This window comes from Ochotona princeps, chromosome 29 (genome assembly GCF_030435755.1).
Source record: "Ochotona princeps isolate mOchPri1 chromosome 29, mOchPri1.hap1, whole genome shotgun sequence".
In the NCBI taxonomy this organism is placed as follows: domain Eukaryota; kingdom Metazoa; phylum Chordata; class Mammalia; order Lagomorpha; family Ochotonidae; genus Ochotona; species Ochotona princeps.
Window position 1 is genome coordinate 10334471 of NC_080860.1, and position 15828 is coordinate 10350298.

The window sequence follows — 15828 nt, forward strand, 5'->3', positions numbered from 1 at the left end:
ATCGAAAGTCGATTCCTGACTATATTATTATTTCAGTCCCTGGAAGCAGCCATGCCTGAAATAAGTAACTGGATATTTTGATCTTCACGCCAATCAATATAGGACTGTTTCTCCCTAAAAATACAGTGCTGCCAACAAGAGAGCAAAACAAACTGTACCATGGTAATGTAAGAAAACACCTTTGGTCTTTGGTTGATATTCTGAAGAACCTCTGGTTCTGACTGCCACTAACTCTCACTGTCAGAACAAAGGAGAGCAAAAGAGGTTTTTTAAAAAGGCAGGACAAAATGAGAGGCAGCAGAGAATGCAGCAGTGGCTCTGCAAGAGCCCATCATGTAAGGGAGGCCCCGTTGGAACAGGGCAGCCCACAGTGGCTCCAGTGCACTCAGAAGGTTGGACGGGTCAAGGCTTTGAGACATGGCACTCCCCACCTGGCACATCAGTGGGATGCTCTGAGCGGGGGGTCAGACACTGCTAAACTGGACTCCAACAGGGAAGTGGAGGTAGACAGACACAGTTCATCAGCTGAGGTCAGGCCAAACAGCCATTGCCACTTCACTGTGCCACCAGCGACCTGGCCTTGTGTGCCCTGAGCCTGGCATTTGGCTGAACACACAGCTTCCTTCAAAGGCAAAGGACAAGTGCCCTGCCCCTGGCCTTGCACCTGCTATCATGAGCAGCTTCTCCAGGTCCTTGATGATATAAATTTGGAAGACGGCGCCAATTCCTGGGACGTGGGTCAGGGAGTTTTTCAAGACATTCAGTGCATACAGCCCTTCCTCGGTACCCACCAACACCACCTGCGGAGAGGCCCAAGGGCACAATGTCAGCATGGTCGTGTCCCCACACAAACCTCAGCCCCTCCCTTGCTGCCAGGGCCCTGGAGGCAGTACCTGGTCACTGAAGGGCAGTGTGCAGTTCATGTCCAGCCGGTCATCACCTTCCAGTTTTAGCAGGGAGTTACCAAGCCATTTCTTCTCATCCACAAGAGAAAAGATCAAAGAAGATGCATTGAGACTGGAGTGCTAGGGATCCAACCAGCGAGCTATTCATAACACACTCAGAAACAGTTGCTCTGCGCTTGCCCTGAATCTCGCTTTGGGTTCCAAAGGAAACACACGAGCCTCGCTGGCGTCTCTGGACTGGCTGTTAATCGGCAAGGAGGCCTCACTGGACCGGGACGTAGACAGGAGTGAGCGTGGTCAGCCCACAAAGCTATCCTGTGCTAGCAGGTAAGCGGAAGCTAAAAGAGATTCCACCTGCACAGGGTTAATAAGCTGCATGGCCAGCTCCTTCCCCACCCCACGCGGCAGCGAGAGTGCAGAGGTGTCAGCAGCCAATCAAAGAGCCCCCGCATCTCTGTACCTGAACCCACGCGGGCAGGATCTCCAAGGAAGTACTGTCCTGGGCCTATTGTGCACACATCAATGTGGATTTCAGTAAAAGGCAACAATGCAACAGGTCGGCACTACAGGTCTACCCAGGGACCAGGCCCTCAATCAGCAAGCTCAGGTTAAGACTGTCCTGAGCGCTAGTCCTTGAGCTGTTGGTAGTTCTCTGGGCCAGGGAGTGATGAGTACTGTTTGTATCTTAGAACATTCCTAGGGGGAAGGCTGCCAATCACAGCACACCTACATCTTTAACAGCTTAGGCACGAGGAGAATCTCAGACCTGCCCACAGAAGAACAGCTACTGTAGAAGCCATGGGGAAGGTGAAGAAAAGTCGTGCTGGGGCCAGCGGGGCTGCCAGTAGCCCCAGTGCATCTGACTCAAGCCTTCCAACCACGCCAACTCCACCCCGCAGCAGGAGAGTGGATGTGCTGTCGTGCCCAAGAGTCGGCTACAGCTGCCGAATCCCCATGTTGTAAAATGGCTGAAGACGTTGAGCTAGAGGTGTGCCACCCACTGCCTCGGGGCCTCATCCTCCCCAGAGACCCTGGCTCAGGCTGGCCCAGAGCCATTTCTCTTCAGGGAGGGAGGGAGGGAGGCCAACAGGACCCTCTGTGGGCAGATCAGCACTGAGTCAATCCCTTCATGGAGACAAGCCGCTGTGCCCACGCCCATACTCACAGCGTCAGCCTCGGCCTTCTCCCTAGAAACTCTCCCACCTGCCACCACCGACTCCAAGGCGGTGACCCAGCGCTGCTTGTCAGGGAAACTGGGAGCTAGCAAGTAGAGAGTCCTCCCGGGCCAGCAGGTGGTGTGCGGGTGGGACTCCATCTTCAGGATGTATGGGACATCTAGGAGATGGCAGAGGGTGCGGCATTGGGGGTGCATGTCCTCCTTACCCCCAGGGAGGACGGCCCTGAGATGTGAGGCTCCCACACCACCCCTTGCTCAATCACGCACTACGATGGGAACTGGGGAGGGAGGGCCCAGCAGGCAGCCCAGCCCTGGCTCCCCCTCACCTGCTTTGGCTGTGTTTGCGAGTTCGGAAGCACCAACAGCACCGTGAATAGATACGTCCCCGTCGGGAAGGCACAGCTCAAATTCTTCCACCGGCCTCTGTCCAGCTTGGTGCAAAGAGGAAGGGCAGAAAGAAAAACAAAAGAACAGGGACAAGAACGAAGTTGTGGGGGAGGAGAGGGAGAAGGGTTGAGGGAGGGAGAGAGAGAGAAACAGAGAGAGAGAGAGAGCGAGCGAGAGAGCAAGACAGGGGACGCAAGTGAAGAGGGGCACACAAGAACAAGAGAAGCAAAGAGATGTGCAGAGAAGGCAGAGAGGGAAGATAAAAACAAAATAAAGTGTGTCAGATGCGTAGCACCGTCAAATGTCTGATGACGATGCGGGTTTATGGGTTAGTTGACTGAGGCAGAAGTTCCCAGAAGGTGTATTAGCAGGTGGAATCTTCGGGGCAGCACCCTGCGGGTCCTTCAGGGGGGAGACCTATAGATGTGAGTATCGCACCAATAACCTTTAGAAAAGTCACTTGGTTTTCACTTTTCAAAAATGGGAGAGCGTAGAAGGCACGCGAGGCAATCCAAAAGCAAACACAAAACAAAACAAAACAAACCAACAGAAACCAAACCCAGAGCCTTCATGCCCACGCCGGCAGGCTTGGACAGGCCACGTGCACTCACAGTCCCCCCTGAGCTGTGCAGCTACCTTCTCGGGCTTCGCTGTCATAAATGAGGACTTTGGATCCCTCCAGGACAATGTATTTCCGGTCCCAGCCTTGCTGCCCTCGCTTGTTATTCCTTGGGGGAAAAAAAATAAGTAAAAAAATAAATAAACATTTGAATGCCTGAGAGTTGGGTCAAATGGACGGGTGAGGGGGGTGGAAAAAACCCAGACAAGATGCCTCCCTGGGAAATGACAGGAGAGGAAGGCATTCTCTGTCTTTCATGTTAACACCTGCCCCAGGCTGAGCTGCCCTGCCACCCTACCTGGGCACCTTCATCCACCCCTCCAGGTGCAGGTTGCTGCTGGGCTCCTTGTTCTGGAGTCCTGGGGAGTTCATTTTGTCACGGCAGAAGGCCTCCGTGAAGTGCATGGCGTATTCGGCGGGCAGGCCGCAGGTGGCGGGCAGGCAGGTGGAACACTTAGGATGACACATCACCTGGCACTCTAGGAGGGAACAGGGTACAACCCAACTCTCAGCTGGGCCTGAGCCCTGCTCTGCCGTCTCCAGCCAAACCTAAGGCTTCCTCACCCCAGCTGGCCCCTGAGGCTAGCCCTGGCATCCTATCCATGCCTCAGCTTTCCTGGCTGCCAGGCCTCTGCGGGGAGGAAGGAGAGAGCCAAGTGCTCTTGACCTAATTTTCCTGTCTTCATCCCAGGTTGCCCACAAATGGGTGTGGGAAGGATCAGCCTTCAGATGTCATCTGGGGCCGGGTAGGGGGAATCCAGCCTGACAAGAAGGGGCTAGGAATGAGCAAAGATGGGGATAATTTACAATGGGCTGCAGTCATGAACAGGGGACACATATGCTCAAGGCTCAATCACATTCTCCATGGAAAGGAGACGCTTGTGGATGAATGTGACTGATGGCAAGGAGTGAAAGGCCAGGCAACAAGTACCAGGCATCTGCATCTGACAGCTCTTTGACACAGAGACCCCCGGCTCTTACCCAGGCATTTGGATGCTTGGCGTCCAAAGTGCACGGTATCCAGACACACAGCACACTTGGTGGCTCGCATGTTCAGTCCCACGTTAAATCGATGAGGAATATTGTGATGCATGCGCTCCTTAAGACGCCGATTAAATTCTGGAGGAAAAAAAAAGTTTACAAATCATTACAGTTCAGGGCCCGGCGGCGTGGCCTAGCTGCTAAAGTCCTAGCCTTGAAAGCCCCGGGATCCCATATGGGCGCCGGTTCTAATCCCGGCAGCTCCACTTCCCATCCAGCTCCCTGCTTGTGGCCTGGGAAAGCAGTTGAGGACGGCCCAATGCATTGGGACCCTGCACCCGCGTGGGAGACCCGGAAGAGGTTCCAGGTTCCCGGCTTCGGATCGGCGCGCATCAGCCCGTTGCGGCTCACTTGGGGAGTGAATCATCGGATGGAAGATCTTCCTCTCTGTCTCTCCTCCTCTGTGTATATCTGGCTGTAATAAAATGAATAAATCTTTAAAAAAAAATCATTACAGTGCAGCGAATGATGCCAGCAGAAGACAAACTAATTGAAGAACAGGCCAAGAAGCTGGGCATTTGGCCTAAAGAGTAAGGCACCCCTTGGGAGGCCCGCATCCCGTATCAGTTCCACTTCAAGGTTCAGTTTCCTGCTAATGCAGACCCGTGGAGGTGGCAGTGATGGCTCAGCTAGTCAGGACCCTGCCACCCATGTGCCAGCTCCTCCCTGGGGCCTGTCCTAGTTTCAACCACTGTGGCACTGAGGGAGTGAACCAGTATGTGCGATTTCTCCCCTCTCCCTCTCCCTACTCCATGGCTCTCCTTTCCTCTCAAATCCTGAAAGGGGACAAGGCCAAGGGTTTAAACAGATATTTGCCCCAAGAGGGTAAACAAATGGCCAACACGCATGTAAATAACTGCTCCCCATTATCAGTCACTCAAGAAACGCAGGCCAAAGCCCCAGTGAGATGCCACCATTCTCCTGCACTGCTCGGGTGAACGGGACATCGCACGGCCAGGGAGGGACCTAACCCGAACTGCCCCCATGCCCAGGCATGTACCCAAGAGAACGCAAGACACATGGACTCACAAAAATATGTACATAAAGTTTCCTAACAGCAGAACTGATGACTGCCAAAATGTAGGAACAGCCAGATGTCCATGCATGGGATTAAAGGAAAAACAGGGTGTGCTATCCACATAAGAAAATACTCAGCTAGAAGAAGAAATGAAGTTCTGATTGATGCTACATGCAGATCAATATTCAAAAGATGCTGGGAAAGCAATGAGCCCCCCAAAGGGCCACATGTGGCATGATGCCACAAGTGCAATGTCCAGAAGAAAGGAGCTGCAGATTAGTGGCCGCCAGTGGTTGGAGAGAAAAGCAGTGACCACCAAAAGGCACAGAGCTTGGCAGGTTTTTCTTGGCAGGGTCAGTGGGAGCAATAAAAACATTCAAAACTCAGCACCGATGCTGTGGCGTAGCAGGTTAGGCCACTGCTTCAGACACCTGCATTTCATATCGGAGTGCCTGGTTTGGGTCCCAGCTTCTTGCTAATGAGCTAGGAAACAGTAGAAGATGGCCCAAGTCTTGGATTCTTGCCACCCAGGTGGGAGACCCAGATGGAGTTCCTGGCTCTTGGCTTCAGCCTGGCCCAGCCCTGGCTGTTGGGAGGCATCTGGGCGTGAACCTGAAGAAAAAAGCTCTCGCTTTGTCACTCCCTCCCTGTCGCTCTGCCTTTCAAATAAATACAGAAACAAAAAAATAAATAAAAACTTAAATGCTCAAAAATTACATTTTGATGACAGTTACATATTCTGTGAATTTGCAAAACAAACAAAAAAACTGAACTGTACATTTAACTGAATAAATTGAATGTAAAGCAAATTATATTTCAATAAAGTATTTAAAAACTGTTAAGGGTCCAGCACAGTAGCCTAGTGGCTAAAGTTCTCGCCTTGAATGCGCTGGGATCCCACATGGCCAATTCTAATCCCAGCAGCCCCACTTCCCACCTAGTTCCCTGCTTATGGCCTGGGAAAGCAGTTGAGGACGGCCCAGGACCTTGGGATCCTGCACCCACATGGGAGACCTAGAAGAAGCTCCTGGCTCCTGGCTTCAGATCGGAGCAGCTCCGGCTATTGCAGCCACTTGGGGAGTGAATCCTCAGACGGAAGATCTTCCTCTCTGTCTCTCCTCCCCTCTGTATATCTGACTTGTTAATAAAAATAAATCTTCATAAAAAACTGTTAAAGCAGATGAATTATAGATTGAAAAACTTCACTTTTTAAAAATTTATTTCACTGTATTTGAAGGGCAGAAACACAAAACAATCTCTAATCCTGGTTTAATCTCCAAATGCCCACAAGAGGCGGGGCCGGGCAAGGCCAGTAGCCTGGAACTCAGGAGGACAGCAGGGACCCAAGTAATGAAGCCATCCCCAGAGCCTCCCAGGACCTGCACTAGCAGGAAGCTGGAGTCAGGCACAGAGGCCACACACTCTGATTTAGGATGTGGGCAGCTTAACCCTAAGCAAAATACCCACCCCCAAGAATAAAACCCTTGTGTTTTATTCCAGGTGTTAAGCAAGCAAAGCAACAAGAGGATATGATTTCAGAAAAGGAATAATACAAAACCCAGCACTTGATTTATGACCAAAGTAGGTTTGACTGGGATGCCACCCTACTACACCACAGCTCTACCTTGTCTTCCCTAAAACTCTCCAAACCACCTTGCTTGGTCTTTTCTAAAGCCCTTTCCCATCTCTACTGAACCAAGTACTTTCAAGACCACAAAGACAACTCTATACTGTTGAGAGGAATATAAACTGGCATAAACTACCGGCACTGGAAATGCCCACGACCTTCATTTCACAAGAATGTATACCATGGCCGCAACACCCGCGGAACCACAGACTGTTCTATGCAGGGTGTTCACCCTAACAGAGGATCGGGAACAACCTCAACGGCCATCAGCAGGTCAATACAGCACCAGAAAATACTGTGCAGTCCTTTGAAAGAACAAAGGCAATTCCTGAGTATTAGCATGCAGCACTCTACAATCAAATTTTAAAAGGTATCTTTCAGAAAAGGACCAAAAAAAAATGTTCATTTTCTCACATTCTTTAAATACAACAATCATATAACTGATAACACGGATACATCCAAGAGCTACGGCTAAGAGACTATGAAGGGTGACGCTGAGTAACAGATCTGTGGCTGAGGCTGGAGAGAGCCGTTTTGCCCTTAATCCCTTAATATGACTTGCATGTTTCATAATATCCTTGCCTTTTTTAGAGAGGAAAAAAAAATCAACAAAACGAAACTACATGCATTTAAAATAGCCCCTTGAGAACAGCTGTGTTTTGAACATGTGTCCCAAAATCTCACGTGTGGGAAACTTAACCTGCAAAAGTGTTGCACTGATGGTATTTGGAGGTGGGATCCAGGGTAGGTGGGGTCCCCGAGATGGCATTAGTGGTTTTCCAAGAAGTGGAAAGGCCCATTACCAAGCCATGATGCCTCAAGAAGTCCCTTGAGGACTCCATGCGGAGCAGGTGCCTGCACCCCACTCCTGGGTTCCTCACCCTGGAGAACTGCAAGCCACAGAAACTTCTATTCTTTGTGAATCGCTTGTCTCCAGGAATCTGCTACAGCGACAGAGGAAGGACTAGGGAGAGAACGCACCCTCGGGGGTGGAAGACTCCTTTCTGCGGCTGGATGGCGGGGCCAGCAGGCTCATGGCACTGGGCTGGTGCTCAGGCGACCGCACGATGGCGGACATGGCGATCTGCTGCCTCGCAGTGGCCGGCGTGGATGGGTGTGGGTGCTCCGCGGCTTTCCGGTGGGCGGCTGTGGCAAGATGGGTACAATGGCTTACAGTCAGTGGGTTGCCAAGTAGGCTGGCCCCAGGCTGTTTTCCAAAGACCAAAAGGCCACACATGGCAGCCACGTGGCCACATCCAGCATGCTGCCAGCTGTGTGCCACACTGGGGATGCCTGCAATGGCAGGCATGTATGGGCGTTTTGCAAACACAGACACGGACGTCGTCTTCATCCATTTCGCCAGAGGCTCTGCCTGCCCCCTCCGTGCTTCCCGAGACGGGGCGGGGGAGGTCCTACCTTCCTCGCGAGCAGACCGGAGCTCGATGCGCGTCTTCTGGAGGGCTTCCTCTAGCTCTGCACAGCGAGCTTTCTCCTTCTCCAGGGCCAGCTTCAGCTCATTGTACTGCAGAGGAACCTGTGTGGGCAAAGCAGGGTCCTCTTTCCGTCGACTAAATAAACCCTAGCAATGGAAACAGAGATATCTCCTAACTCCTGGAGACTGACACTGGGGAACCAACGACAGGAAACCTGACTGGGGAGAAGCAAAGCACAGAGGCTTGGGGCATACTCACTGTAAGTGCATTTAGGGAAAATGGCAAGTGAAGGGGAAGGCGGCTGGAAACAAACAAAAAAACAGGGGTGCGGAAGTGTTCGCCGAGAGGGTTAGAGCTGCTTGCACTGCCACCCTCTCTCTTCCTTTGACAGTCTCAGGATAGAAGGACATTTCCTATGAGAATCTTTTCCCCCATAAAAAATGCAATCAGGACAAGTTGGGAGGGTGAAGTCAGGAGAGAGGGGTCAGAGGGCACTCTTGCCTTAGATTTTGTCTCACGATGTTTATGACGAGACCCAGAGGGGAGTGGTTTACCAAACAGAAGCAAAAACCAAAACAACAACAACAAGAAAAAACCCGAAAAAGAAAAAAATGAAGGCTAAACATGACATCAAAAGAAGAGGTGTCAAGGAAAAAAAAATGCAAATAGAAACATTTACCACACATGGAAGAAAAAAAAGAAAAAGCCAGAAATAATGCAACTGGAAAAAAAATCAACCAAAAAAAAAAAATTAAATGGAAACACCCTAACTACATCAAATGACATAACTGGGTAACAGCTGCTGCTAAAATAGAAAAGATTAAACATCATCAGAGTCACAAACATACAAGGTCATGCAGGAGCAAGAGGCTCTTCCCAGCAGCCAGCACTTAGCAAGAGGCACCTCCCCAGGCTGTCTTAACCCCTGCTGCAAAGATGGCACCCACAGCAGGGCCACCTCACACACACATACCCCGACTTCTATCCTGAGACTGTTGTCCCATGCCCTGTCTAGGGATGCCAACTCTGCAAGGCCTTTCCTGAGAAAACTACCGCCACTAAGATGAGCAAACCCCAACTCCTCAGAGACCTTTCTGGAAGTAAGGACACTTGGCCAAACCTAGGATGAGTGAGGGCTGCAGTGATCTGGGATGTCACATGTTCGGGACTGCTAAAAGCACTCTCCCCACATGCACCCACATCCAGCCTGTCCACGGTTGGTATTGATTTGTTACAATATAAAATGGGAGGGGGCCGGGTACAGCTCTCTAACCAGAGCATTCCATCTCCTTGGGCTCCAGTCTCTGCATGATCCAAACCAGCTCATTTCCGAGTCCCTTCTGGACTGAGAACTCTTCTAGAGTGCCCCACAGAGGACCTACTGGACCCTCCGAATCCCCATCCGTGCAGCCTTCTTATCTCTCTAAGCCGCTCACACCCATGACCTGCTGATCCCACTGCAGTCTAGAACACATGATCTTTGACCTTGAGAGTCATGTACACATGACCTAGTATCTACCCCACAGCTCCTAGGTGGCCACTCCCTTAAAAGAGAGAGGCATCACAACCTTAACAGCTATAAATATAAAGTAACTGGCTAGATCTGACCAATGATATCCCAGATATGGGCTATTCTCATCCTCTCAAAACCTAATTTTCTGACTACAACCACCAGGAACATGTGCCTTTTGCTTCCTTCTCTGTCCCTGTGGTCACACCTGGCAGCGGTGCCCATGGAGTGCGGGGTGATGGAGCGAGGCTGTCAATTCCCACTGGGACCCACCTTTTTCTTTTTAGCAGGTTGGTCCATTTTGGCTTGCAGAAAATCAATGAGTTTGGTTTGTTGAGAAATAGTGCCTTCCATTTTCACTTTTTCGTGAGAATAGAGAACCTAAAATGCATGGAGAAATAAATAAGCAAAATAACCGCAAACCCAGATGGGAGAGTAAGTCCACAGGCAGCATCATCCGCAACCAGAGAGCGGAGCAAGTGCCAGGATCCTGGCGTATGAGCATGCCACATGTTTGGGCACCCTGCCAGTGTGCACACATATTTTCCAGTTCCGATTGTATCACAAGAGGGGGAAAAACAGACAGGTTAATACACGACTAGATGCATGGAAAAAAAAAAACCAACAGTAAATGGTGGATGGTAGAATCCAGGTGGTGTTAAGCAGGGAAATTTCCCAGATTCCCTGAATATTTGAAAACATTTTTTTTATGAAACCTGGGAGGCAGTACATCCAGCACACAACTTAGACACCAGCCGTCACAGCAGAGGTCTCGTGCAATGGCACCCTGCCTTGCCCCCGCCTCCTGTATGGGTTCCCACCTGAATGTTCTCCAGCTGGTATTCCAGGTCACTCCTCTCCGTCTTCAGTAGATCAGCCCGGTCGAGGGCCTCTTGCAGCCCTTGGGTCAGACGGAAGATGTGGTTCTTCTGCAGGTCCATCTGCTGCTGCAGTTTGGCTTGCTGGTGCGGGAAGGGTGAGACAGGGGCTCAGCACCACAAGCCACCTAGCTCATGATCCCCCTCCTCCCCATTCTTATTCCCAAACTAATTTCAGGCACAACACCCAATGTTCAGCTTCTGAAATCATCTCACTCCATCATTAGTAACTGCTGTCTGTTACGGCCCAAAAGGATGTGGGCATGGTTAGGGAAAATGTGCAAGAGACTCTGTGATGGGCAGACGTCACAGGGTCCCCAGAGTAACGGGCACCAGGCTGCAGTCAGAGGGAACCTCAGATCGTGGGGCACCTGAGACCCCAGCTAAGCCTGCAGCCCCTGCTTTCAAGACGAAGGCCTCGAGTGTTGTCAACAAGAGAGGAACTCCACTGGCCCCACCCAATGAGCGCTGGTGAGGGATGCCAGCAAGCAGACTTGGTCATGTGTACAGCTCACTCCACCGGAGGCAGAGAAAGGAAGAGCTGAACCTCGGTGTCAGTGTTTGTGAAACGTGCAAGGAAGAAAATCTGATCTAGTATATCAGAAAGGGTTTTGTGCCACTAATTACTTCTGCATTTCTACACAAAAGTCAACACAGAGATACAGTGGACAATAAAAGGCTCTTTCCCGCCTTCCTACATAGTAAGTAGGAGCAGCCACCCTGATCAGCACCATGGCTGGCACTCAACTGGACCCAGCTGCATTCCAAACACTCCGCCTCTTCCTGAGTGGCCTCGACTTTCTGCACACTTACCACAGCGAGCCACACAACAACAACAGCCATCGCTACGGGAGTTTTCACACGGTTGATGGCAGGTCCCAGAACCTTCAACCCCGGCAGGCAGAGAGCCGCTGGCAACCTCAGTACATGCTGGCCCTGCTGACTTCATGCCACTTCTCCCTGCCTGTGCCCGTTCCTTCCGTTTCTACTCATCATCCACCTGCGCTGTTGAGAGGGAGCTGACTGTTGAGGCATCATGCTCTAGATGTACAGAACCTGGCTCATGTGAGACTTTAACTGCTCAGTAACATGACCGTGGGCAACTCAGTGGCCTCTTGGGAGGCCTCCCTGGATGACGCATGCAGCGTGATGCCCAGCAGTTGGCAGGTGCTTACGGATGCTGGTACTCTCCATCTCCTTCATCCTTTCAGCTTCCCTCCACCCAGTTCTGGCACCTTCCCACCTGCTATCCCCCTATAGTCTTGCCACAAAGCAAGAGACAACTGCTAGTAACTAGAGATTGGCTGGCCTAACCAGGAGTTTCCCAATCAAACCACAGTCTCCTAAGACACAGGGGAAAAGAAAGAGAACAGCCAAGACACCCTCCTGATGGGAGCCATGGTACCCTGCTGCTTGGGTCATCTCACCCACCAATCACCCTTTTCAGTTTCTCTCCACTATTTTAGAACAACATTAACTACCCAGCAGGAGGCAAGAAATGAGAGCTGGGGACAAGAGTCAGCTTGGTAATAGCCAGGCCCAATATCTGCCAATCACTTGCTTTCCAAGACACGAGCTGGTTACTTACTACAAAAGCCAACACAGAAGAGTGACACTTAGGCACTTTGAGATGCTCTTCGAAACCATTCACCTGCTTCCCAGAAAGAGGCGAATGGGTTAGCAGTGGACTGAGAGAAAGGCACTCAGTCCTGGCCAACAATCACAGGGTGACAAGAGCACATAGGAGGAATGCAGCAGCCCGAGACAGAACTAGAGCAGGGAACGATCCCGACTGAGCAAGAAGGAAGGAACAAATGCACCAAGAAACAGGTCGCTGGGGTGGGGCTTCTCCACACTTCCACTGCACACAGGCAGGAGAACACAGCAATGCAGAGGAAGTACTGCTGATGCTCTCGCCGGCCAATGGGAGTCCATACTGTGAGGGGACCCCCGTGGATTCCCTGGGAATGGGCAGAGGGCTAAAGGACCCAAGACAGAGGTAGGAACATCCCAAGGCATCCAGTGCCGTACAGCCCACAGGGGTCTCTGGAAACACCCTTTGGCAAAGATAGATCCACAAGAAAAGAACATCTGAAACTTGGAGGGATTGGAAATGTTTCACTTATAAAACAGAAGGCAACTTGGAGGTGGAGAGCTACTTGGATCTAGGCAACTGTCACAGAGAGGATAAAAGTAGCTATCTTGTGAGCTCATCCCAAGGACGGTATGAGTTAATTCATGTAAAATACTCAGAAAGGCACCTGGCACAGAGTAACTGCTAAATAAATACGAGGTATTTTGATTACTAATCAAGTAATTTGACTACTCATCAATATCATTCTCTGATTTGGAGACATTAGACTACTCTCTAATTTCAGGTTTTGGTATTATAGAGTCAATGGGTAGAAGTTTTAGGTTTTAGTTTGAAATAAGAAAGGACTTTCTAAGAATTAGAGATGCTGAAAAAAACGGTTTCGGGGGCAGCATTTTTTGCACGGTAGATGAGTCAAAACCTCTTTTTGTCTCTTTCTTTCAAATAAATACATGTTTATAATAAGGGTAGGCTAAGACATCCAAAGCCATTGTAAGTATCCAGGCCCATGTGAACAAGGATCCAGCTGTGAGTGTGGGGAAGGGGTTCTGTGCAGTGGATACAGGATGACATTAACCAGGATCCATAACTGAACTGCCTTCACTGGTGATACATTCCAGCAGATTGACAGCTGCTGTCAAGGACCCTGTCAGGGCCCAAGAGGGAGCTTGTGGGAGGAAGATCCATGCGCACAGACTGTCAGTGGTGGGCATGTGGGTCACAGGAGCCAGAAGCTCCCCCAATGCCAAGGCTTTCACTCTGCCCGACCTAAACATCTCTGCACCTGCACTTGGATAGGATGCTGGGCCCACGCACATCGAGCACAGCCCAGAACCATGGCTCCCAGCTGCAATTGGGGACAATAAACCTCAATCTTTATGTCCTAGCTGTTTCAGCTGTCTGTGACATCTGCTTCAAACTCACTGTCAGCCAGATGTCTGCTCAAAAATCTCCCTGTGAGATACAAACTGGGAAACTGGGAATGTTCTTGTGCCACTTAGAAGTGAGAACTAGGGAAGCGAGGCAGGCTTCCAGCAGCCTATTCCTGGCACTGCCACTGACTCACCAACCAGTAACCTTGGACCACAGCACTGAGTTGTCAGGGCCAATTCGCCCTCCTCAGAAGGACGATGGGACAGGCAGTGTTTCTGTTCTTTTTGCTTCCAGTAGGTGGCTGCCAGGGGACACTGTCTATTCATCCTAGATAAAAGACCGTAAATCTCTACTTGACCACCAGGCACATTTAAAATTTCCATTACAGGTTCAACATCTCTAAGACCAAAAAAAAAAAAAAAAAAAATCTGAAATTAAAATATATATTATTTTATAAACAGACCCTACAGAATCAATTTATTTTTCTCTTTGAGAGAAAGCGAGAGAGACAAAATGCCTGTAACGACCAAGGTGCAGGCTGGGACTCAAGTCACCCATCTGAGCGGCAGCAACCAGTAACTTAAGTCATCAGCAGTGACTCCCAGGGTCTACTTAGCACAGCAGAACATGAGAACCAGGAGTCAGAATCAGGAATCAAACCCAGATGTACTCCTATATACAATGTGGGTATCTTAACTAGTGTGTTTATAAATGCCTAACTCAAAATCCAAAACTTTTTGAGTGCTAATGTAAATGCCTCAAGTGGAAAATTCCACACATGACCCCAAAAGAGGTCAAAACATATGTGGCCCGAAAATATTATATAAAATTTGCCTTCAGGAGACTCTGTAAGGTATAAACGACACAAAAATGATTTTCATTTTTAGGTGTAGGTCCAACCTCTAAGATACCTCCTTACATATATCTTCATATATGTAGTATTCTCCAGGCCGTTCGATGAACTTTGTATTTCTATATGCTTGCAGATGTACAGTATTAATTTTATTTTTTTATTTCTCATGGCAAAATGCGCAGGACATAACTGCCCATTAGCCTAAGTCCTCCCGTCTTTCAGTGTGCATCTGGTGGCACCGAGGACACTCATACCACCAACATCACGCTCCACAACTCTCCCAAACATGTATGTCTGCCAGATGTCTGTCTGAGACATACATGCTTCACAATAACATTTTACAGAATATTTAAGACTCAACCTAAAATTTTCACCACATTGTGCAAACCTATTAAGATACCGATATTACTTCTATCAGCAAATCACCTCTAGGGTGCTGGCTGAACTGACGGGCTCACTATGCACAGAACTCTAGGGTTCAAGTTCTCATTAGGTATCTGTATAAAGTGCATTTTTTCCTGGTAGGTCAATTCTGGCAAACAAAGTAGAATCATTAGTGAGTCAATCTGAAAGACTGACTGTGAGTGGGAAGTGGTCCTCCATTTCTGCAGTGATTTTCAGAACCCTGTCAAAAGGCACCGGAAATAAGAAAATGGATGGGCTTAGGAGGTCAGTGTGAGCTGGACATCTCCTGCCTCAAAAGCAGGACACCTTCTGTGTCATCTGAGTTCATGAAATGCGGTCTTTGACATAAGGTGATCCAATCTCTACCCCGTGTAGGAAGCTAACATTCATGGATGTCCTTTCGGCATGAGACTTAACATGCTTTGGATAGTAATGCTAATGGACAGTTTTAACTTGCCATTCATTCACCTGAGTGTTTCCTAAGCCTTTCTCTGGCACAGAATCTCTGTGAGCTTACCAATCTATTGTGTACCCTGTAGGAGGGTAGAGATTGAGACTCTCTGATTCTCACAACACTCTTTTTTTAAGATTTATTTATTTTGGGGGCCCGGCGCCGTGGCCTAGTGGCTTAAGTCCTCACCTTGAAAGCCCCGGGATCCCATATGGGCGCCGGTTCTAATCCCGGCAGCTCCACTTCCCATCCAGCTCCCTGCTTGTGGCCTGGCGAAGCAGTCGAGGACGGCCCAATGCATTGGGACCCTGCACCCGCGTGGGAGATCCGGAAGAGGTTCCAGGTTCCCGGCTTCGGATCGGCGCACATCGGCCCGTTGTGGTCACTTGGGGAGTGAATCATCAGACGGAGGATCTTCCTCTCTGTCTCTCCTCTTTTTGGTATGTCTGACTTTCTAATAAAAATAAATAAATCTTTTTTTTTTAAAGATTTATTTATTTTTATTACAAAGTCAGATATACACAGAGGAGGAGAGACAGAGAGGAAGAGTCTCCGTCCG

At 49.7% G+C, this 15828-nt stretch overlaps 1 protein-coding gene across 3 annotated transcripts in view; it reads right to left on the reverse strand.

The window, feature by feature from the left end:
• Positions 1 to 15828, reverse strand: part of CIT (citron rho-interacting serine/threonine kinase) — a 163379-nt gene that overhangs the window by 13945 nt on the left and 133606 nt on the right. Inside the window, exons 29-40 of one of the 3 annotated variants that reach the window (XM_058656934.1) lie at positions 10539 to 10679; positions 9991 to 10098; positions 8191 to 8353; positions 7756 to 7920; positions 4070 to 4207; positions 3387 to 3567; positions 3106 to 3197; positions 2409 to 2513; positions 2071 to 2240; positions 1366 to 1410; positions 894 to 974; positions 665 to 800 (exon numbers count right to left, since the gene is read on the reverse strand). In XM_058656934.1, coding sequence (XP_058512917.1) covers positions 665 to 800; positions 894 to 974; positions 1366 to 1410; positions 2071 to 2240; positions 2409 to 2513; positions 3106 to 3197; positions 3387 to 3567; positions 4070 to 4207; positions 7756 to 7920; positions 8191 to 8353; positions 9991 to 10098; positions 10539 to 10679 — 1525 coding nt within the window. The remainder of the gene's footprint in view (positions 1 to 664; positions 801 to 893; positions 975 to 1365; positions 1411 to 2070; positions 2241 to 2408; positions 2514 to 3105; positions 3198 to 3386; positions 3568 to 4069; positions 4208 to 7755; positions 7921 to 8190; positions 8354 to 9990; positions 10099 to 10538; positions 10680 to 15828) is intronic. The other 2 variants (XM_036496409.2, XM_036496410.2) reach the window with 2 other exon arrangements.